This window comes from Labrus mixtus, chromosome 20 (genome assembly GCF_963584025.1).
Source record: "Labrus mixtus chromosome 20, fLabMix1.1, whole genome shotgun sequence".
Classification (NCBI taxonomy): Eukaryota; Metazoa; Chordata; class Actinopteri; order Labriformes; family Labridae; genus Labrus; species Labrus mixtus.
Genome location: NC_083631.1, coordinates 10140017 through 10162516, shown reverse-complemented (window position 1 = coordinate 10162516; position 22500 = coordinate 10140017). Strand labels below are relative to the sequence as shown.

The 22500-nt window shown below is 45.2% G+C and overlaps 1 protein-coding gene across 9 annotated transcripts in view; it reads right to left on the bottom strand.

Annotated features, from left to right (window-relative positions):
• The window catches only part of rbfox1 (RNA binding fox-1 homolog 1), a 109254-nt gene that overhangs the window by 15023 nt on the left and 71731 nt on the right, over positions 1-22500 (bottom strand). For 6 of the 9 annotated variants that reach the window (XM_061026970.1, XM_061026972.1, XM_061026976.1 and 3 more), the window contains 5 exons: positions 10958-11251; positions 6616-6762; positions 6449-6502; positions 3734-3826; positions 47-107 (listed from right to left, as the gene is read on the bottom strand). In XM_061026970.1, the coding sequence (XP_060882953.1) occupies positions 47-107; positions 3734-3826; positions 6449-6502; positions 6616-6762; positions 10958-11251 (649 nt within the window). Of the gene's footprint in view, positions 1-46; positions 108-3733; positions 3827-6448; positions 6503-6615; positions 6763-10957; positions 11252-13234; positions 13392-22500 lie in introns of those variants that run through there. The other 3 variants (XM_061026974.1, XM_061026971.1, XM_061026975.1) reach the window with 3 other exon arrangements.

The following is a 22500-nucleotide window of genomic DNA, read 5'->3' as shown; positions in this document are numbered from 1 at the left end:
ATTATATATATATTATATTATATTAAATGTAACATGTGCTTCTTACCGTTTGCATATGGGTTGACGGTCTTCTTGTTTGTCATGACTCGGGCTGTTGCATTGTTGACCTACAGCAGATAAAGACACGCCCATCAGTCACATGACTTTAGCAGCAGATGCTACACGTGTAAATCTGCATGCACACGTTCATCATGTTGTAAACGAAGAAAGCAGTTCACTGTATCATGGCAAACATCCATGTTGTTTGTGTGTTTTCAAAATAGCATTCAGAAACACTGAAAAACACATCCGAAACAAATCCTCCTCATTTGCATATTTTCCATGGTTATGAGGTTTCCCAGCATGCTCTCCCCAATGACTGTGACATTTCAATAACAGACAAAAGAAACAACAGATGCACTCGGCATAGTGATGTTTTGTAAATGTATAGATGCATGCGGTGGTGAGGAGAGAAAACAAAGGAAATGTCATCGGGGGAGGGGGGGGGGGATGTTGGGAGCATTATGCAACATCAAGTCAACCTTAAAAAACGTGAAGAGAACTGTTGTGACGAAAGCAACACAAGGCATTCACACTCAGACAACAGCCTCCCGAATTCATCGCAAGAATCATTAAAAAAACAACCAAAGAAAAGAGAGGGACTCAAAGAAACCAACCAAGTCAATCAACCAATCAGATCATTCCAAATCCAAAACAACAGCTTTCAGGGGAAAGTAAAAAAAAAGGTGCATTGTCTGAAAGGAATAAAAAGGGTTTCCAACAATCTTTGATAGATGTGCAAACGATTTCATGTCATAGTCAGTATCCGCAGAACACGCAGCGTCGGGAGAACACGCACGCCGACACGCAAGAAAAATATGTATGTCCACGAACAACTCAACCACAAGTCAAAAAGAAATGTCACGTGAGTTTCAGCGTTGCAAAGAGAGAGAGAAGGAGAGAGAGAGAGAGGAAATGCTGGCAGAATGGCTTGCTCGCCCACACTTACCATTCCCAAACCTTTTTTTAGGCCCCGCCCACTTGTTTGTGTACTGTTACCGTGGTAACTGTGTTGGATGGGGCCCTACACAAAGCTACGGTTGGAGGGATGTCGGGGGGGGGGGGGAGGGGGGGGGGGATGAGAAAGGAATAAGCAGCGTCTTACTCACGAGGACAACAAAAACTTTGCACTCATTCCTCTGCACAGTCTCTCTCTTTCAGCTCTCTCTACATCAGCCAGCTGCCCGCTTGAAGCATAACTCCTCCCACTTTGACCACACAAGCTGCTTCTTCCATCACACTGATTGATTGGGACCATTTTCTTCACTGGGGAGATAACTGAACGACTTGGACCTGAAAGAGAGTCCTCTAGAACACTCTGAATGCACAGTGGGAAGAAAACGTTCATTCACCTTTAATTGTTCTTTTATTTGAAACGGAGGTCGCTTAAAATCATTTTAAAAAATGGATCAAGGCTGAGAAAAGCTGAGGCTGATTGGACTCAAGTTATTTTGTTCTGAACGAGCCAACGATATAGAGACTCCAAGCTCAAACTGGTCCATGTTGGTTTAGGTAACCTGAGGGGACGTGTCACCTGAGACTCCTGGTGAAGCAGCAACAATTCAGAAGTTTCAAGGTTATGAGGGGAAAACCACAAGAGTTTGACCTAAGACCCCATCACCTCTTGGTATGACCTGCCACCACAAATAAGAGGAAGAAGATGGATGGATGGTTTGGTTTCAGATATTTCCAAGATGGCAGCTGACAACAAAACAAAAAACACAGTAAAAAGTCTGGATGCATTTTTACTCCCAAATTTACAAAATAAAAGGGACTATCTGGTATCCAATTTCCCTACACCATGATGATCCATTCTGAGACGTTAATGGATAATGACGTCTGAATGTTAACATCTAAAGTCTTCAAAGAGCTCTGGAGATAAAGATATCCCGTCCTGAGCCTGTCCTTTGTTTCACTCACATTTGCATTATGAGTCAAGGACAAGCTCTATGTAGGGGAACAGCAGCAGAGAGAATCACTCCCATGATTCCCCGCCAGCCTCGGCATGATCTTTTGTTATTGTTTTGATTGCGAGCCCCCTACTGTGCGTTTAAGGGAATAAGACGTTATGCAGAATGTCTCTAATCCAAGAAATGTCTGAGGTGGTTGATTTCATCCATGTCATACTTTAAAGGTCCCATATTATGCTTTTTCTGGTTTTATATGCTCTTTAGTGTGATTTCCATGTGTCCTGTGCATGTTTAGGCACATCTATGTGCAAAAATTCAAAGTCTGCGGAAACGCGGCTTCTCCTACATCCTCCTGTTAGCTGTAGCATTAGCTGCATGTAATGCTCGGTTGTAGCCCCCCTTGATAAAAATTTGTCAGTCCGACGTCATTGTCAGTGTGAGATCACTGATCTAAGCCCATTGGCTCGTTGTGGCAAGCCCAGCAGCTCATGATGCACGCCCGTTAACTTCTGTAGCACGCCCACGATATGCCGTAGCCTGCGGTAGCACAGTAGTGCTAAGGTACTAATGTTTATGCTCCCCTCGGACGGAGCCAGTGGCTGCATTCCCAATATGGTAAAAGAGGCGGGACATTTCCGAGACGCGTGCTGAGCAACTGACCAATAACGACAGAGAGGATCGGCAGACCAATCAGAGCAGACTTGGCCCACATGGGGCTTTGCAGTGGGGGCTCAGCAGAGCGTAGTTGACGGACTCAGAGCGGAGAGGGAGCAAGGAGGAACAGTACATGAAAACAGACACTTTTTTCGGACTTTAGCTATTGTGAACGTACAAAAGTAGGTACATAGATTAAATATACGAATCCCAAAAAGGGCATAATATGGGCTCTTTAAGTCAACGCTTGGTACGAGGGACGAGCAATCAAAGTTCCCATGGCAACCTGACTTTGATTTGCCCAACCCATCCCCCTCCATGCAGGGTGCCCCCTTTGTTCGTCTGACAGACTCTCCGTTCTAGTTTAAAGTATTAAGCTCATCGTATGGAAACTCAGGTCAAGACTGGACAGAGTTATGCTCCAAGACGAGTGGACACAAGCATTGGAGTGAAGAAGCACTGTGGTACCATCATGCTACTGAATCAAGTTAGTGGTGAACCTTTCTCTCTCCTGGACTTTAAAGCTTCTGTCTTCAGTAAACATTAGAGCACACATCGAGAAGCCAAACACAAATCTCTCTCTCTCTGTGAAGCTAAGAAGATTTGAATGTTTAAACCTTTATTAAATCAGGTCCAACAGAACAAACACAAAAAGTAAACAAAGCCAAAGTAAACAAGTCGCTCACAGTGATGTCAGAGGAGGTCAACATGTGTGAGGGTTCAAACAGCACAATGATGACGCTGGTATGATGTGACAGTTTGATGTCGAGAGGAAGATGACGAGGTGGAATGTGGCAGAAGACAAATATCCACACACACACACGCACGCACACACACACACACACACACACACACACACCATACAGTCACACACACGCACACACGCACACACACACACACACACACACACACACACACACACACACACACACACACACACACACCGTACAGTCACACACACGCACGCGCACACACACACACACACACACACACACGCACACACACACACAAACACACACACACACACACAAACACACACACACACACAAACACACACACACGCACGCACACACACACACACACACACAGGGAGAGGAGGACAGGAAGTAGAAATATTTGAGAACATGCACCTCTATTTTACGGCCTTCTACCACGGTGCCATGTAATTTCTCTCGGGCCCTGTCGGCGTCCACGCTATGCTCGAACGTTACGAACCCAAAACCCTGCATGCAGGACGGAGAGAGGCGTGCAGATTATATCAAATTAATGACATCACAGGGAACAATAAGAACACAGTTAGTAACAGTTTGAACACAATAACATGATGAAACAGGGTCAAACAGGGACGCCATTTCTCCTACGCTGCTATTGGCTGTCAGGTCAAAATGTGGTCTGCTCTGGTCCTGATCCCGTCTTCAGGGTCCAGGACCAGGTCCCGGTCTGATGACCTGTTAGCTAGGATCAGGACCAGGTCTTATTAAGTGGAGGTATATTATTGTTGCTATGGTAACGCAGGTTTCATGCTGCAGGAAGCATCAGCTGGTGTTTTGTCGTGGGCAGAAAGTGAACGCTTGACGGATCCGTTTGAGTTTCTGTTGCTCTGTAATGATTGGACGTTAGCGGTTCAGGGGGCGGGGTTAATGACCCGTCATTACATATCATACAGAACATACATTAAAGTCACTGAGAGAGTACTGATATATATAAACTAAAGATTTGAGTTATTAGAATAGAACCCTTTCAGTGTTTTCTGCCATTATTACCTCCCTCTCTGAGTAAGCTCCGCCCCCCAGGGTTAATAACATGCCTCCATAATAAATGCTTTAATAGCAGGGCTCTAATTGCATACGATGTAGTTAGACATAAATCATGTGCTGCAGCGAGGTATCGCAATTAGATTCCTGTGCTGGTGTCATGATGAACCAAATCCCACCGAGCAGAAGAAGGAAGAAAAATGAACTTTTTAAAGAATAACTTGAATATTAATATCAGGACTGATCTGACAAAAAGAAGAAATGATCTGTCAATGAGCCTTAAGGACTTAAAGACGATCGTGTAACAGACGTTTGAATAAACCTTTATCGATCAGCTGATGAATCACAGAACAAAGAGAATTCACTTTGACCATCAATCTTCAACATCGATGTCTAAATCTGATTTCATTAATCATAACCTCCATCATCACGTTTTGTAACTTTGTTCTCGTCCTCGCTCCTCGTGACCTTGTGAAGTCATCAGCTGTTCAAAATGAGCATTGAGCCGCGTAAGCCCGATAAAGCGCCCTTGCTTCTTCGCCCACTTAATCGAGGATTGCTTTGAGCCGACTTGTGTAAAGTTTTGGTGAAGAAGAATTTGGATTAATTTGGTGAAGGACGGCGGAAAAAAACCTGAGGAGGTTTGGATGTTGTTTGGTAAATGTTCTCGTGTTCCCAGAATAAGTTTGGAGTCTTTGAGACAGGGAGATGTGTTCTGTTTGTCTGACAAACGCAAAAAGAAACAAAGAAATAAAACTGAAATGACATCACAGAGTTTGTCAGAGACTTAAAGGTAAACTTTGTCACGCTGTCAAAGTCGGTTTGGTTCCACAGCTAACTGCACACATCATTTCTTAAACGAAGTGTTAGCAGGATGGCGATAGCTTCTTCCTCTGAAGGAGAAGAATGTGACACAGTAAACAAAGGGCAACAATGGAGGACGTCCAGCAGAGGTCAGCACCTCCGAGGTCATCCATGGGGCGGAGCTACTTGCAGCCTTAAAACGACTCTCTTTAAATCCACAGGATGTTTAAACACGGAGCGATTTGTGTCTGTTCTTTATTGCTGCTGTCACACAGGAAGTGACGATTCTTTCCACCAATCAACAGACTGCAGTGTGTCTAGCTCCGCCCTTAAGGTCGGATCGGGACGCTTGGCACCTCAACAGAAGGGTAGCATAAAAGCAGGACGGTGCAGATCGGTTATTATGGTATCATTCCAAACTTCTAAGAGTGGAAACACCAATACATGTGTACTGAACCGAACTGAACCGGACCGCTTGGTGGAGGAGTTTACCTTTAAGTCTTTGATGGACACATAACTCTCCTACACACCGGTCCTATGAGACAGATGTGTGAAGGATTTTTCTCTTTTACATAACAAAGTTGTAAACATATTTTAAACAGTGCAGCTTTAGTTTCATCCCTATACATATCAAGGTTTCATCAAACATAAAGAAGCAGAAGTAAAAGTGTTCCTTAAAGGTCACATATTTAAAATCTTCTTCACCATGTTCCTTTAACTCTAATATGTGTCTCTAGTCTGTCTACAAACCCCCCAATGATGAGAAAAGTCCATCCTCTCCATCTTCTGCCTGCTCCACTTTTCAGAAAATGTGTTCTCAAACAGGCTGTTTGGAGATTTTCCCTTCATGACATCACAAAGGGCAGTAGCCCCTCCCCCAGGTGGGTGACTCTCCCACAGCTAGGTGTTTGTTCTGCCCTCTGAGTCTGCCTTCTCAACGTAAACAATAGGACATGGAGCGAGAAAGCCTGAGACACCCAAGCCCTTCCAGAGAGGGGGCGTGGTCAGACACAGCTCATTTACATATTTAAAGGTACAGACACAGAAACAGCCTGTTCTGAGCAGGGCTGAAATAGAGGGGTTTATAGACATGATCAAATACAGGATCAGAGTGGAATTAGAACAAGAAACTTCACACACATGTTTTGAGGAGCTCTGACACTTATTTACACTGAAGAAGAAGAGGAGGATATGTGACCTTTAACAGAAACATTTCTGATGAAGACTAAGTTATTACAAAGGTAATGACAAATAAAACATTTAAAGACATGTGACATCTCTGCGTACCTTGGAGCCGCGCTCGTTGAAGATGATCTCCACGTCTAAGATTTTGCCAAATTGCTGCAAAGAAAAACAGTTAAATAAAATGTTGCAAAGGTGATTTAAACCCAAACAGTGTTTGAAAGTGGACCTGGGTTGTCTCACTTTAGCAGCTATGGTGTTGTTGTACTCACGCCGAACATTTGCCTGAGGTCGGGGTCTCTGAACCTGAAGGGAATGTTGGAGACGTGGAGTCTCTTGGGCTGAGCCTTGCTGTCTGTGCTTTCAGGTAAACACTGTGAAGGTGTGTGACTGTCCGTCTGTGCAGAATCATCTGTCTGCTGGAAAACACAGAGACACAGACATGAAAGAGGGATAAGACAACATCCAGAACTATGAATGCATGATTCCTTATATTCTCTGTATGTGTGTCTTTAAGGTCAGCGTCTGTATCACCACCTCAGTCTCCCTCCATGTCACAGTCCTGAACACAGTCCCTGATTTTAAAGGAAGAAGATGTGACTTTTTGATCCAGTAGATGGCGCCCTTGAGCTCCAGCATGAAACCAAAACAAACTGCTGTTAGGCCACGCCTCCTCCATACTGAAGCCCGCCTTCCTCCAGAGACACACGCACAGGCTTTAATCATCTGTGTCCTGCATTGTTGTGTTAGCATGCTAATGTTAGCTCTCTTTAGTTAGCTCGTAGCTTCACATTGTTGTGTTAGCGTGCTAATTTTAGCGCTCTTTAGTTAGCTCGTAGCTTCACATTAGCTGTGTCCTGCATTGTTGTGTTAGCATGCTAATGTTAGCGCTCTTTAGTTAGCTCGAAGCTTCACATTAGCTGTGTCCTGCATTGTTGTGTTAGCATGCTAATGTTAGCTCTCTTTAGTTAGCTCGTAGCTTCACATTGTTGTGTTAGCGTGCTAATGTTAGCGCTCTTTAGTTAGCTCGTAGCTTCACATTAGCTGTGTCCTGCATTGTTGTGTTAGCATGCTAATGTTAGCACTCTTTAGTTAGCTCGTAGCTTCACATTGCATGTAAACTGACACAGAATGAGCGTGATCTAAAAACTCTTACTAACATCCAAATAATCAGTGAGTATGTTCTTCTTCTTCTCTCTAGTTCTTGACTAAAACAGATTTTATACACAAGGGGAGGAGCCGGCCGTCCCGTCCATGTAAACACAGCTCTGACAACAACACAGCCAGCGGGACTCGAGCTTCTCACTCATTGTAAACAGTCATGACTCAGAGACACATTTACACTGGACTGGACACGAATAACAATCAGGAAGATTTATGAAGCTGCCTCCAGTTCATTAAAAAAAATCCACTGATGAGTGAAACAGTCGACCGTTCCAAAGCAGCACCAACAAGAAAACTCTTTAAAGAGTCCATATTTTTTTATTTCACTTCTTTAATTTCTTTTTTTCTCTCTCGTCTTTCTCTCCCCCCTCCTACCGCTCATCCATGACAATGATTTCCCACAATGCAGAGCGAAGGGGGGAACAGGAAATCGACACCTAATTGTAGAGTCACATATGTGTGTGTGTGTGTGTGTTTGTGTCAAGTGGAGTATCAGCAGCAGTCTGTGTTTGTCCTTTAGCTCTCAGTGTGAGTGAGATCAATGGCTGTTAAACAAGAGAGGACTCCACTGTGTATGTGTGTGTGTGTGTGTGTGTGTGTGTGTGTACGTCTAAGTGTCGGTGTCTCTGTGTCTGTTTATGGCAGCAGATCCTGTTCATTCATTAATCCTCCTGCAGAGACGCGAGAGGATAACAGGAGATTTAAATGCAAAGCTAAACGAAAACCCTGAAAAACACCGGCTGCAAAAAGAAGTCACTCAAAGAGAGAGAGAGAGAGAGAGAGAGAGAGAGAGAGAGAGAGAAGAGAATGTGTGTATAACTTAAAGCAGAGAGTGTGACAGACATGTGGATTTATTTGGGGGAGTTTCCGCTGCCTGACTCTCGTTACTCTAAAATTATAATCACACAATGTGTTCAGCTCCCCCTCTCTGTTTCTTTAACTCACACAGAGTATTCAAGGCAGCTAAAAATACAGCCTGTGTGTGTGTGTGTGTGTGTGTGTGTGTGTGTGTGTGTGTGTGTGTGTGTGTGTGTGTGTGTGCAACATAAGGCCAGCAGACTGCAAGTCTTCCACGCAACGCCTAGGTATACACCGGCACATATGGAAAGGAGTGTACACACACACACACACACACACACACACACATACTGACACACACACAGACACACACACACACACACACACACACACACACTGCCATCTGTGCAGATCTGCTCGCTGCCTCCTCTCTCAGAGAGTCAAACAAACAAACACAGAGACAAAGCGGCTCATCTCGAGGCTCCTGGCGAGAGATGAGAAGGAGAGCTTCACACACTCTGCAGAAACCAAACACACACGACAACGGCCAACATCAGAGAGAGAGAGAGAGAGAGAGAGAGAGAGAGAGACAGAGACAGAGAGAGAAAGACAGAAAGAGAGAGAGAGACAGAGAGAGAGAGAGAGAGTGAGAGAGAGAGACAGAGAGAGAGAGACAGCAAGAGAGAGAGAGAGAGACAGAGAGAGAGAGAGAGAGAGAGAGAGAGACAGAGAGAGAGAGAGAGAGAGAGAGACAGAGAGAGAGAGAGAGAGAGCGTCAGATTTAACCTGCAGAAACAAAGGCTGAGTCTCTCTGCAGGAACAAACTGTTCACAAACTCAGAGTCAAAAATAACGGCAACTTGACTTCAGATTTTCTTGGCAGATATTATAAAATATATTTCACTCTTTTTAGAGGCCGGCAGACAGACAGACAGACAGACAGACAGACCGAGGGAGCAGACGTGGCAGTGAGGTGAAGCAGTGAGTGGTGGTTTGATGATGGGGGGGGGGGATGCAGACAGACTGATGTTTCTACCAGATGTTCATTTTGACGTCTCGTTTGCTCGCTGCCAACATTCTTTCTTTCTCTCATTCTTTCCTCTGGTCGAGTAAAAGCTGCAGAGAAACGTCTCACAGCTGAGAGAGAGCTGAAGTTCAACAGAGGATGAAAGTTTAGAAAGATTCAATCTATAACTGATGACGAGCTGTGGTGCGTTCAGGTGCAGTCAGGTCTTCTTGTTATCCTCTTTTCTGTTTCCACAACATTAAGTCAAGTTGTTTTTACTTTTAATAAGACTCTCAAAATATGTGAAGACAGAGTCAGCAGCGTCCTCCTTCAAAATAAAATACAGACTTCTCCTAAAGTGAAGCTGCTCCATCGTCCCTTCTGGGCCTCCGTACATGTGTGGTGGTGACTGTGTCTGCAGAGACTCTGTCCTCTGACTGGATTTTACTGTTCTGCTTTGTTCTGGTTGACTCGGGACGTTTGTGGGCGGAGCTGGTGTGTTTCCTCCAGCCAATGACAGCGCAGCAGGTGAGTTTAGGAGTGGATTCAAACCGGTGAATATGATGGACGTGGACGTAGCAGCAAAGAAGAGAAAATATATATCAGAGTGAGGAGAAACACCAAGCGGATAAAGCTTGTTCTAAAAAGAGGGTGAACCTTGTGTTGTCTTTTACCCGTGGACGTGGAGTTAGTCTACTTCCTGTTGGACAGGCAGGCGACAAACACCGGAGCTTAGCTTGTGCTAGCGTGCGTTAGCTTGCAGTGTAGCTACAAGCAGTAAACGTACACACTACATCCTGCAGGGGGGCGGGGCTTCTGGGGGAGATTAGCCCAGGAGGAGGGGCCATGTTTGAATGTTTACAAACATTTCTACTGACTCCTCCTTTAAGGAAACGGAACTACGAGGCAGTTTGATGAAGAAAATACAGTCTCTGTGTTTGTTCCCTCACTTCATACGTGCTTCATTTTAAACGGTATACATAAATAACGTTTGTCCAAGGGAAGTCTGCAGAGAGGTTAGATTCTCCCCGAGGTGAAGTCTTCGGTTCTGATGAATATTTATTGTCTGGTTTGAGTTTTTAAGTCCAGTCGAGGCAGAAACAGAAAACAAAGAGAGCAGACTTATATAAGAGGCGTCTTTATGACACGTTAGGACGACGCCTTCATCCATATGTATGCACACAAACAGAGCGGCGAGCAGACGAGGAGCAGGATGAACTCACTGATGCAGCGTTCAAATCTGAAGACTTCCATTAGAGACAGAAATGATGTATGACCATCGTCTCAGCTCAAAGCGTCTGTTAGATAGACGCAGTCAGGAGGACATAATGGAGCGCAACATGAACACAGGAAGTGAACTGTGTCCCCGAGACCTCTTTAGACTAAAGGTCGATCACACCTGAGCTGTTTGGTCCGTTTGAAACCAACTCTGGTGAAAGACATCAGATTTGACTTCCTGTTTTATCGTCTGTAATCTATTAACTTCCTGTTTGTAAAAATTCACTCAAAAGACAAAAAGTTAAAATTTCTCTAAAAACCAGAAACTCTCTGTTTTCTATATTTCCTGTCGGACATTTTGAATCAACATTTCAAACAGATGTGAAAGTTTAAAATCACGTCGGCCCCCCCTTTCCCATGATGCCTTACTGTGGCTGTTCCGGTGACCGTCTGCCCCCCTGGCTCGGACCCCCCTGGCTCGCCGTGGCTCTGTGAGGACTGGTACATGTTGAGGGGGTGCTCGCTGACGGAGGTGGGGACCCCGCTGTAGTCCTGGGGGGCGGCCGGGTGCTGGTGCGGGTGAGGGTGGGAGTGCGGGTGAGCGTGGGGGTGTGAGGCCGTGAACTCGGCCGGGATGCTGTTCTGAGGAGGGGGGGCGAACTGGGCGGACGGGTAAGCCTGGGCCATGGATGGATCCGGGGGGGCCGGTGTGTCCTGGTTACCCTGTGAGGACAGAGAGAGTTTTTTTAATTTAAAGGAACAGCGCAGAGTTTATCACTGTTACTTTTATATTAAAGAAGATCTGTGAGATGTTTGAGATCATCGACATCCAGAGGAAAACCAGTTTACCCCAAGAAGAACCCGACTAGAACAACACCGACACACACACACACACACATATATGTCAGAATGAGTGTGTGTGTCTTTAAACTAACGGACTGAGATCGTAGTGAGACGCACAAAGTTTTCAACTGTTTAAACTTCCATTCAGAAAAACTACAACCAAGAAGACGAGGTGGAAACACTCTGAGAGGACGTGTGAGACTGTGTGTGTGTGTGTGTGTGTGTGTGTGTGTGTGTGTGTGTGTGTGTGTGTGTGTGTGTGTGAGAGGTTACAGCTGTATAGAGAGCGAGTGTTGGCTCGGAGCTCTGCTGTGTAATGAGAACCACATTTAGAGGACTGAAATATGCTTCACGTGGCAGCACACACTCACACACATACACACACACAGACACACACATAGAGTCTCTCTCACACACACACACACACACACACACACACACACACACACACACACACACACACACACACACACACACACAGAAAGTCCTCTGTGTGTTATTTCTCTGTCCTAAGTTGAATTTCTTCTTTTGTTTTCAGTTTTTAATTTGAACTATTTATGGAACCTCTGCTCATTATTCATGTGATGATGTCACACTTATGGAACCGCCCACCACCTAAGGATTCCTCCATCTTTTAAAATAATAAAAGTGTTTTCAGGCTGTCTTCATTCTTCCTCCCAAACATGTCGATGTGTTGAAGGTGTTTAAATGTCAGCTTCTGACTGGAGACAGAAACAAACAGAACCTTCTGAAGACCCCTGTCCTGTGTTAGACCCCCCCCCCCCATCGCCCCGTTTCCCTGTAATCCTGCCCCCCTGATCTAACTGTATCTCTACTTCACCTGGAGGACTGAAGCTCACAATGTCTAAATCTACTGACCTGGAGATCAAACGGCCTGAACTCTGCCCCCGCTCCAACCCCCCGCCCCCGTTAGCAGGTGAACACAGCAGGTTACTGTCAGGTGCATTACTGTAGTTCAGGTTCTCTCTCTCTCTCTAACTCTGACACGGTTACAAACAAGTTGGTGTCTTCCTCGTCATCCTGCACGCTCTCAGGCCACGCCCCCCACTTAAAGCAAACAGAGTGTTTCCAGGATGTGAGACGGATAACCTCCAGCTGTGTGCTTCACATGTGAGAGGGAAACTATTCTCCAAACTTCTCTGTGAGGTCACTAAACATTCAGTGGTTGAAGTTCAGCCTGCAGACGTCAGAGTCGACCGAGTCACACATACGGGCTTTCAGAAAGATCGTATGACGTTTTCACTCAGCTGGTTTTTGGGGTATTTTTCCTCCATCTTTTACAGCGGCGTCTCTCCATTAAGGGATTCCCTCGCTGCCTGATAGCAGCCGGATAACATATACAGAACAATACGCTATATGACAGCATTCCTGATGAATCATTCATATCGTCACACTCCTGCACTCTTATTCTCCTCGAACTGCTGAACAAACACAACAAACTGAATTCTGGGTTTCACCTCCCAGACAGAGCTGCAGCTCCTCGCTCGCTCGCTCTCTCTCTCTAAAGCCTAAATGCATCGACTCTTTTTCACTGAGGGAGAAAGAAAGAGATGCATGAAAACGTCGACAGCCACAAAAACATGCAGCCCTGCAAAAACACACACACACACACACACACACACACACACACACACACACACACACACACACACACACAGAGGAGGAAAAGGAACATGCTGCCTTCTGCAGTCGCAGCACAAACAGAGAGGAGCGAGAGAGAGAGGAAGAGAGAGAGAGAGAGAGAGAGAGAGAGAGAGAGGAAGAGAGAGAGAGAGAGAGAGAGAGAGAGAGTGATAGAGACGGAGCGAGAGATGGAGGAATAACAGAGTATTCTCAGAGTACCTGCTCTACCATCTTTCTTCCTCAGCCGTCCTCCTGCACATCCAGCTGCGCTATAAAGTCCAACCCTCCACAGTCTGCCTACAGCAGCATCTATTATGGATGGCTTTGTGTGTGTGTGTGTGTGTGTGTGTGTGTGTGTGTACTGAGGGAATGAGAAAGAGGAGGAGGTGCCACTGTGAATGAGAGCAGCATTCCCCACCAATGTTTTCACCGCTCTCTTCTTCTTCTTGCACTTTTATATCCGACCGAGGTCTACAGGTCTCTGTTTGTGTCTCTGTCCTCTTTCTCCAAAGCCTCCAAATAAACACAGTATTAACAGTATTTTTTTTATTGGGGGGGGGGGGGGGTCCAGGTAAGTCCGACCACTGACCTGGACCTCACCCAACATGAACTAGACTGTGAGCCAACGCTAACATCTACAGTCCGCAGAAATAATGGACTTAACCCGCTATGACACTCCCTGTTATTTTGGCTGCCCTTAAGAAGCCTCAGCTTCGTTATGACCGTCACCGTCTTTGTTTTTCTAGAGCAGGAAGTGACCATGTTTGAAGAAGAGGGAGGAGCTAGAGGGAAAGCAAGTCGACATCAACATTTCTGCTGTAAAATTTTAACATGGGGCTGTATCGGGACTGACTCACTGCAGGAGACAGACTCTAGTGGACACTGGAGGAACTGCAGCTGTAAAGTTAGACATTTTAACATGGGGCTCTATGGAGACTGACTCACTGCAGGAGACAGACTCTAGTGGACACTGGAGGAACTGCAGCTGTAAAGTTAGACATTTTAACATGGGGCTCTATGGGGACTGACTCACTGCAGGAGACAGACTCTATTTTTTTTTTTTTTAAGATTTTTTTGGGCTTTTTATGCCTTTAATGGAGAAATAGGACAGTGGATAGAGTCAGAAATCAGGGAGAGAGAGAGTGGGGAATGACATGCGGGAAAGAAGCCACAGGTGGGATGTGAACCCGGGTCGCCCGCCTGAGGCTACAGCCTCCACACATGGGGCACGCGCACCAACCACTGCGCCACCAGCGCCCCAGGAGACAGACTCTAGTGGACACTGGAGGAACTGCAGTCTTTTTGTTTTTCAAATATTTTTTCCTTTTTCCTTTAGACATTTTAGAGATGAGTTTATCGCTCCAACCTCTCATGTCATGTCGTGTGTGAGTCTGTGTGTAGGTGTGTGTGGGGTCACACGGACAGTGAATCATCTACAGATCAATAGCTTGCTGATCTGTGGCCATGGCCTTCTAACAGTTTGATCTCTGAGACACACACACACACACACACACACACACACACACACACACACACACACACACACACACACACACACACACACACACACACACACACACACACACACACGCACACACACACACGAGGAGGGAGAGGAGGGATGACAGGATGTGGAAGGGCGAGTTCTGACCAGTGTGTGTGTGTGTGTGTGTGTGTGTGTGTGTGTGTGTGTGTGTGTGTGTGTGTCCTGGTCATGTAGTTGACAGATGGTTTGGGGCGATGTGAGGCAGGGTGTGACCGAAGCAACACCAGAGGCACACTCTCTCTCTCTCTCTCGCTCGCTCAGTCACTTGAGGTCACTCATTCATTCAGCTCATCGTCACTTTCAGTCACAGATAATTTAAATGGATTTAAACTTGTTAATAGTGAATTCCTCGTCCGTCTGTATCTTTGTTTTTAGAACCACACAGAGGAATTATTTTGAGGTGCTCACATCTGGACTCCTCCTGTTCATCATATTTGCTTCACATATTTACATCTCAACCACCATGAGGAAATATTTCTGGTTGGCATTTATGCACAGAGCAGAATCATAAATCAAAGACTGAGTGATTCAGAGCTGAGAGCGTTTGAAGGAGGAAACACCTGAGCAGGAGTTCATTATAAATATATTTATATCTGTCCTCCACGGCGTCCATTAAAGGAGACAGAGAGCCCGACCATCACACCACGTTTAGATAAGAGAGCGTTTATTCACAGCCTCTGACATGTGGACTGAACCAACAATCAGAGACAACCTGTCACAGGACACCAAACAGGACAGAGACTCCGAGGCGGAGAGTCAGGACTGAAACCTAAAATATCACGGTTCATCATCACTGTCTCTTGTTTCTGCAGTTTAACACTCGTCGAACAAACTCCTCACATGTTGTTGTGTAGCCAGGATCAATGTTTGTCCGTCGTCGTAACTGAATCCATTACAGAGACACACACACACATGCTCTCTCTCTGTCTCTGTCTCTCTCTCCCTCTCTCTCTCTCCTCTCTGTCTCTCTCTCCCTCTCTGTCTCTCTCTCTCTCCTCTCTCTCCCTCTCTCCTCTCTCTCCCCCCTCTCCCTCTCTCTCCCTCTCGCTCTCTCCTCTCTGTCTCTCTCTCTCTCTCTCCTCTCTGTCTCTCTCTCTCTCTCTCTCCTCTCTCTCTCGTGGTGATATAGAGCCATCTGTTGGCTGTTGTCATTGAGAGTGTTTGTATCTCATGTACTAAACTGTGAAGCAGCGTCCTCATAAATCACCTCGTAGACTTTTTATCTGTTTGTTTGTTTGTTTGTTTGTTTTTTTATGTCTTGACATCGTCTCTCGGTAACTTTGTGTTTAATATTGAATAAGATGAGCATTAATAACACAGCGCACCACACACACTGAGCGGCACCACATGTGAAAGACAGTGTGTGTGTGAGAGAGGTAAAATGTGAATTTTGGCCTATACGGCCCCTCATACAGTATGCTAATTTCTTCAGATATTTACTTCATTTCACATCTGCTGCAGGCATTAATTCTAATACTTGGCTTTGGGGCTTGTAATTGCATGATTTGCATTTTTCTCCATTAAACATAATCCATGGTGTACACACACACACACACACACACACACACACACACACACACACACACACACACACACACACACACACACACACACACACACACACACACACACACACACACACACACACACACACACACACACACACACACACACACACACACACAGACACACTGGACACAGCACTTCTTTATTTTGACATCACCTCGCCTCAACCTGATGTTTTTATCTTCTTAGACTCATAAATAAGAAACCAGGAACATATATGTTTAAAGACACACACACACACACACACAAGGGACACACACTATTATAAACACACACACATTGAAATCAAGCTGACATTTTGGCTCACAGTCAGCTCTCTGTGTAGCCACTCACACTCAGTTCATCAGGAACTGCTCTGTCAACACAACACAGTTTGTCTGCATTAACACACACACACACACACATACACACACACAGACACACACACACACACAGACACACACACACAGACACACACACACACACAGACACACACACACAGACACACACACACACACACACACACACACACACACACACACACACACACACACACACACACACACACACACACAGACACACACACACACAAAGACATACACACACACAGACTTCATCTTGCAGTCATTTCCATAATCTACAAAAACAGGCTTTTCTCTCTGCAGCAGCTAGAGCATGCAAACGAGGGATATTCCTTCCCTGGAGTGTGTGTGTGTGTGTGTGTGTGTGTATGTGTGTGTGTGTGTGTGTGTGAGTGTGTATGTGTGTATGTATGTGTGTGTGTGTGTGTGTGTGTATATGTGTGTGTGTGTGTGTGTGTGTGTGTGTGTGTGTGAGTGTGTATGTGTGTATGTATGTGTGTGTGTGTGTGTGTGTGTGTATGTGTGTGTGTGTGTGTGTGTGTGTGTGTATGTGTGTGTGTGTGTGTGTGTGTGTGTGTGTGTCTTCATACTGCATACCCTTGTCAACAACATTCATGTGTGTGTACTCTCATCAGGTATTCTTTGTGAGTTTCACACACATGAGCACCATGTGGTCGGTCTCGTCTTCAGGTAGAATCATCAAGTCGACCTCGACCACGCGATATTCTCACAGGGAACATGTTGACCTCATGCTCAGGGCGGGCGGCTCAGAAGTTATAAATCTGAGCGACTGTTTTCATTTCAAAGCTTCCTGATTGGTCAGAAACTAAACAGATGATGGATTCTGTTCCCTCTGTGATGACAGGATGTTTTTATTTTGTGATTTAAAGTTTCCTTTTTAAAATCAGCTGATTCGTTTGTTTCCTCTTTCAGGGTCCTGAAAGGCAGCGACCGCCGAGCGTAAAGTTACGTTACCACATTTTGACCCCGACGCAGCGTTTCTAGTCACCTCTCAGTCGCTTGCTATAACAGTTGAAATGGGTGACTGTACCTTTAAGACCGTGTTGCTAAGTTACTCAGGGGGTGACATCACTAGATGGCGCCTTGTTAGTTTGAGCGGCGCTCCTGAAATGGACGGATGTCTGTAACCGAGCTCCGGCTTTCTTTTCACCTCTCAGCTGGACAGTGACCCGATGTGGACGCCATGGCGCTCATACGATAAAACAGTTGCCGTACGACCGGGCTTTGAAAGGTTTATGTGCAGTTTGTAATAAACGACGAGCATTGGGGAAACCCCAGACATGTATCCACCTTCAAAATAAAAGCACAACACTTCAGTTTGTCCACCTTCAAAATAAAAGCACCACACTTCTGTTTGCCCACCTTCAAAATAAAAGCACCACACTTCAGTTTATCCACCTTCAAAATAAAAGCACCACACTTCTGTTTGTCCACCTTCAAAATAAAAGCACCACACTTCTGTTTGTCCACCTTCAAAATAAAAGCACCACATGTTATAATGTTTACAAGGAGAAACTGAATGTCACAGGGCAGAGAGGTAAGGTTTTAATGGATGTGGTGTGGTCAGCGAGTGTGGGATCATGTGCGATGCGACAGGATATCCAACGCTCGCGTGCTGTAAGGACACGGTGTAGATGTTTTATTTTCTGTGTACATGCTGTAGGAGTTTCAGGAGCTAGTATGCAGGAGGGAAAAAACTGTAAAATCATCCAAAAACCAAAAGTGACTTTGCTGTGGATTGTAAATCAGCCGGGTTATCTTTTAGTGTGAATCCTGCTGTCTGAGATCAAACTGTGAGATAAGAGTGTCACTATCAGCACCTCCAGAGACCTGCTCATGCTACATGCTACATGCTAATGTGAACACTGAGGAAACTTCAGTGAAGATAGACGGACGATTCAGAGGAGGAATGAGGCAGTCATGGAGCAAACAGTGAGACATCAGAAGTTTTCTAGCTTCACAGTTCTCGTTGTTGAATGAAAATAAAAACATTTAACTAAAAAAAGAGGATTTGAAAGAGGAAATCTCTGCAGGACATACGTCTACATTTCTACTAAGAAATAATCTCTAACGAACACAACGACACATACACAACACTCCGCTCACTGGTTTTATAATCAACTCTTTCAGGATGTTAGCTTTCAATAAAAAGAGCGTGCGCACACACACACACACACACACACACACACTCACACACACACACACACACACACACACACACTCACACACACGCACACACACACACACACGCACACACACACTCACAGCGTTCATCTCGGTGTAGCCCACACGCCTCAGCAGACATGAGGAGGATTTGTGTCGCAGCAGAGAGCAGCAGTGTTTCTCTGCATTCAGCCGCAGCTCCAAAGTCACACGGGACCCAAAAAACGTTACGCAACAGCTGTGATGGACGCCGCCGCTCTGCGTGCACGCTTCTTACACCCACGCAAAATAACAGGGTTCCCGAGCAGGCAGGCTGTAAATAATGCATGTCATGTCAGGACAAGAACACACACACACACACACACAAATCTTTCGTCTTGGAAACATATAATTTGGGATACAGTTCCTCACAGACTCTGAGAGCGTTCCTGCAGCGTCTCTCTCCGGCTCACTGCAGGAAAAACATTTTTATATTAACATCTTATCGACACTGAAAGAAAGAAAAGTAGCCTCCATGTTTTTAAAAACACCGAGCACAGGACTCACTGCAGTCGGACAAATATTCAATAATTCAAAGGCGGCCTGTCTGCATCTTTTTAAATATTTTACTACGTTTCCTAAAGTGCCCGAGCCACAACGAAGCCTTTGGAGGAAACACGACGAGTCGGCTGGATTCTAAAGTTTGCAGCTGAATGTCTGAATCAAGGACCTCAAGACCCTAAGTGAACATCACTCTCTGCTGCTTAATCAGCTGTTCATGTGAACACAGTGTGGATTATTTTAACATTTAAGTTAGAATCTTAACATGACAATATAAGAAAACTCTGCTCCCTAGTGGTTAAAATATGTACTGCAGTCTAAATTCTAAACATCATAGAGAGCTGTCTCCCCCCCTCCTCTCTAGAGTCGATGCTCACGCAGGTCACCATGTGGTGGACACTGAAGCTTCAGTGTTTATCCAGCTCTGCATGGGTCTGTAAACCTTTCTGTGTTCTAACCTCTCTCCATTTTTCAAAAAGCATCTCTAATATTGATCCTAGTTTGAGCACGTTTCTGCTCGTGGAGCTTATTAGAAACATGCAGAGGCTTTTTAGGTCGGGTACAATCACTTCTATCTGAACCACTTCTCTTTCCCGCTTCCATCACTGCAACACCTGTTGGTTTGACCTGATAACTGCTCTCATATCAGACAAACCGAGGGGTGTCCAAAACGGCCGTGTGGGGGTAGCCTTAAAACCGTCTACCTTCTCCGGTCCAAACAAATCCAGAGCATTCAGGACCAGAATCTAAAGTTATAAGGAGGACATACTGACTGCTGCATTGTTGTCAGAGAAGCCAGCACTTCAACATGTTTCCTTAATGTCTGATCATATAGTAAGATCACTTTATCATTTCACTCTCTACACATCTCACTGATTGGATCTTTCATTGTGGAATAATGATGTGTTACGGATTAATTATAAAGGGTGTGAGGTCAGAGGTTTGTGTGTTTGGTCCCATTAAAACTGTTCTATTAGACACAGTGTGTGTGTGTGTGTGTGTGTGTGTGTGTGTGTTCTGTGTTTCTTCATTAAGCCCAATAGGCTAAATAACACCACAGCATTAAATATAAGCGTGCTAATCATGTCTGTGATTTCTGCGCTGATGTTTGTTTGCTGAAGAGGCACATTTACAATGCTAATGTCATTAGCATCATTAGAGCTCATCATCAGTGTTACAACAACAACAACATCAGGCTGCTGCAATTAGCTCTCATTAAGCCCTCAGTCCCCATGCCATCAGAGACACACACACACACACACACACACACACAGACACAGACACGCACACACACACACACACGCACACACACACACACACACACACACACACACACACACACACACACACACACACACACACACGCACACACACACACGCACACACAGACACACACACACACTGCACACTGGGGAAGTGGAGAAAGGAGACCTGGAGTTCAGAGTGTGGCACATTAACTTGTTTTGTTTCATCACCTGCTCTTTACTATTTCCCAGCATGCACCACTGTTTTTTTTTTCTGATTCAATGCAGATACCGGACTTTTAAACATTTTATAGATTCTTGTAAAAATCTATATTGAATATGATCGCTACAATAAAAAACAAGCAGAGACGAGCAGGTAATCCAAAATGTAACTCTGTCATCAGTTATATAAATAATGAACTGAAGTGAACATTGACCGGTGTTATGATTTAAAATGTGACCATGTTAACTGGTGACTTTAGGGCCTTTCAGACACGTTGCTAGGTGACTGAAACGATAGCCGGGAAAGTAGCTACTTTTTGGATGCTTTGTTTCTGTCCACTCTTCAGTATAAAGCTCTGATCTTTGTTCTGCTGAGGAGGAGACCAAAGAAGAAGAAGAGGGCGTGGCTTCATGAGATCATGACCATGACACACATTTCTGCTGCTGTTACACTCCTAGTGCGCCCAAACAAACAACTTTACATGACATAAAATGAGGATACATTTATTAAAACAGGAAGCAGCATCTGCAGCAGGGAGCGCCGCGCCCAGCTAATTAGCTAATTAGCTCTGACTGTATGCTAACGAGTGTTTTCTAATCTACATGGAGGCTCAGCAGACGGACAAATGTACAGAATATCAGAGCATGTGTTAAAACAGTGTGTGTGTGTGTGTGTGTATGTGTGTGTTTTAGTAATGTAGAAAGGGAGGGAGGGGTTAGATTAATGTGAGCTAATCAATCACACACACACGCACACACACGCACACATACACACACACACTTGATGAGAGAAATCAATCAGTGCAGGAGATAGTCGGAGTCTCTATCTCTGTCTTTGTCTCTGTGTGTGTGTGTGTGTGTCTGCTGGCTGTGATAAGTGGGTTAAGCTCCTCTGGGTTAATTAGACTGTTTTCGATGTGACTAATTTGCCGGCTACAGGCTGCACAGTAAGCTAAATACCCTACCAGTGTGTGTGTAATAGGTGTGTGTGTGTGTGTGTGGGTCATCCTTCATGACACACACTCTGACATGTGTATATAAAATAAGTCATCGTGACGCTGTGAGTTCTACATGGTCGTCTGAGTTTTATTCAGTCTGATGTTCATTTATTATTTTTCTCACAAACACAGAAACACCGTTGTGATTTAAGCTCCGCCCCCAGAACGAGGTTCACCTCTCCTGCACACGTTCAGTCTGACCTCATAGGACGTCACAGAGAGTGTTATCGCTGTACTGTGTGTCTGTGACCATCAGATGTTTTAAACCTGACGGGTGTGATAAACGGGTTTGAGTCCCGGAGGACGGCGTGTGTGGAGAGCAGCGATGTGACCCGAACAGAACAACACACACGCACAGATTCATACAGAGTCCTGACTCTAAACTCTGGACATCTCTCTGAATCTCTCTTAACACAGGAACATCTGACGAGATCGTCTTTACAAACATGAAAGGCTCGCTCCTCTCATGCTCCTCCCTCTTCTCCAAATATGGTCGCTTCCTGAGTCAAAACATGAACAGCATCTCCTCAGAGTAACTAAACACTGAACAAGGCTTTTTAAGGTTGCCATGGTAGTGACCTGTCAATCACAGGTAGCCCCGCCCTAACTCCACCCCCGTTTCTTTGACACTAAATGGACATCATGCTGTGTTGAAGGAGACCTGAGTGTAGAGACTGTAACGAGTGGAGTCGCCCCCTGCTGGACGTTAGAAGGAACGCAGGGTCAAGGAACTTCTTCATTGGCTGCTTTTAATTACAGAGAGAGACTTCAGACTTCTGCTTCAGTCTGGAGGGACGAAACATAGACATCGTCTCCCTCGCTTGCCCTCCCTCGCCCTCCCTCC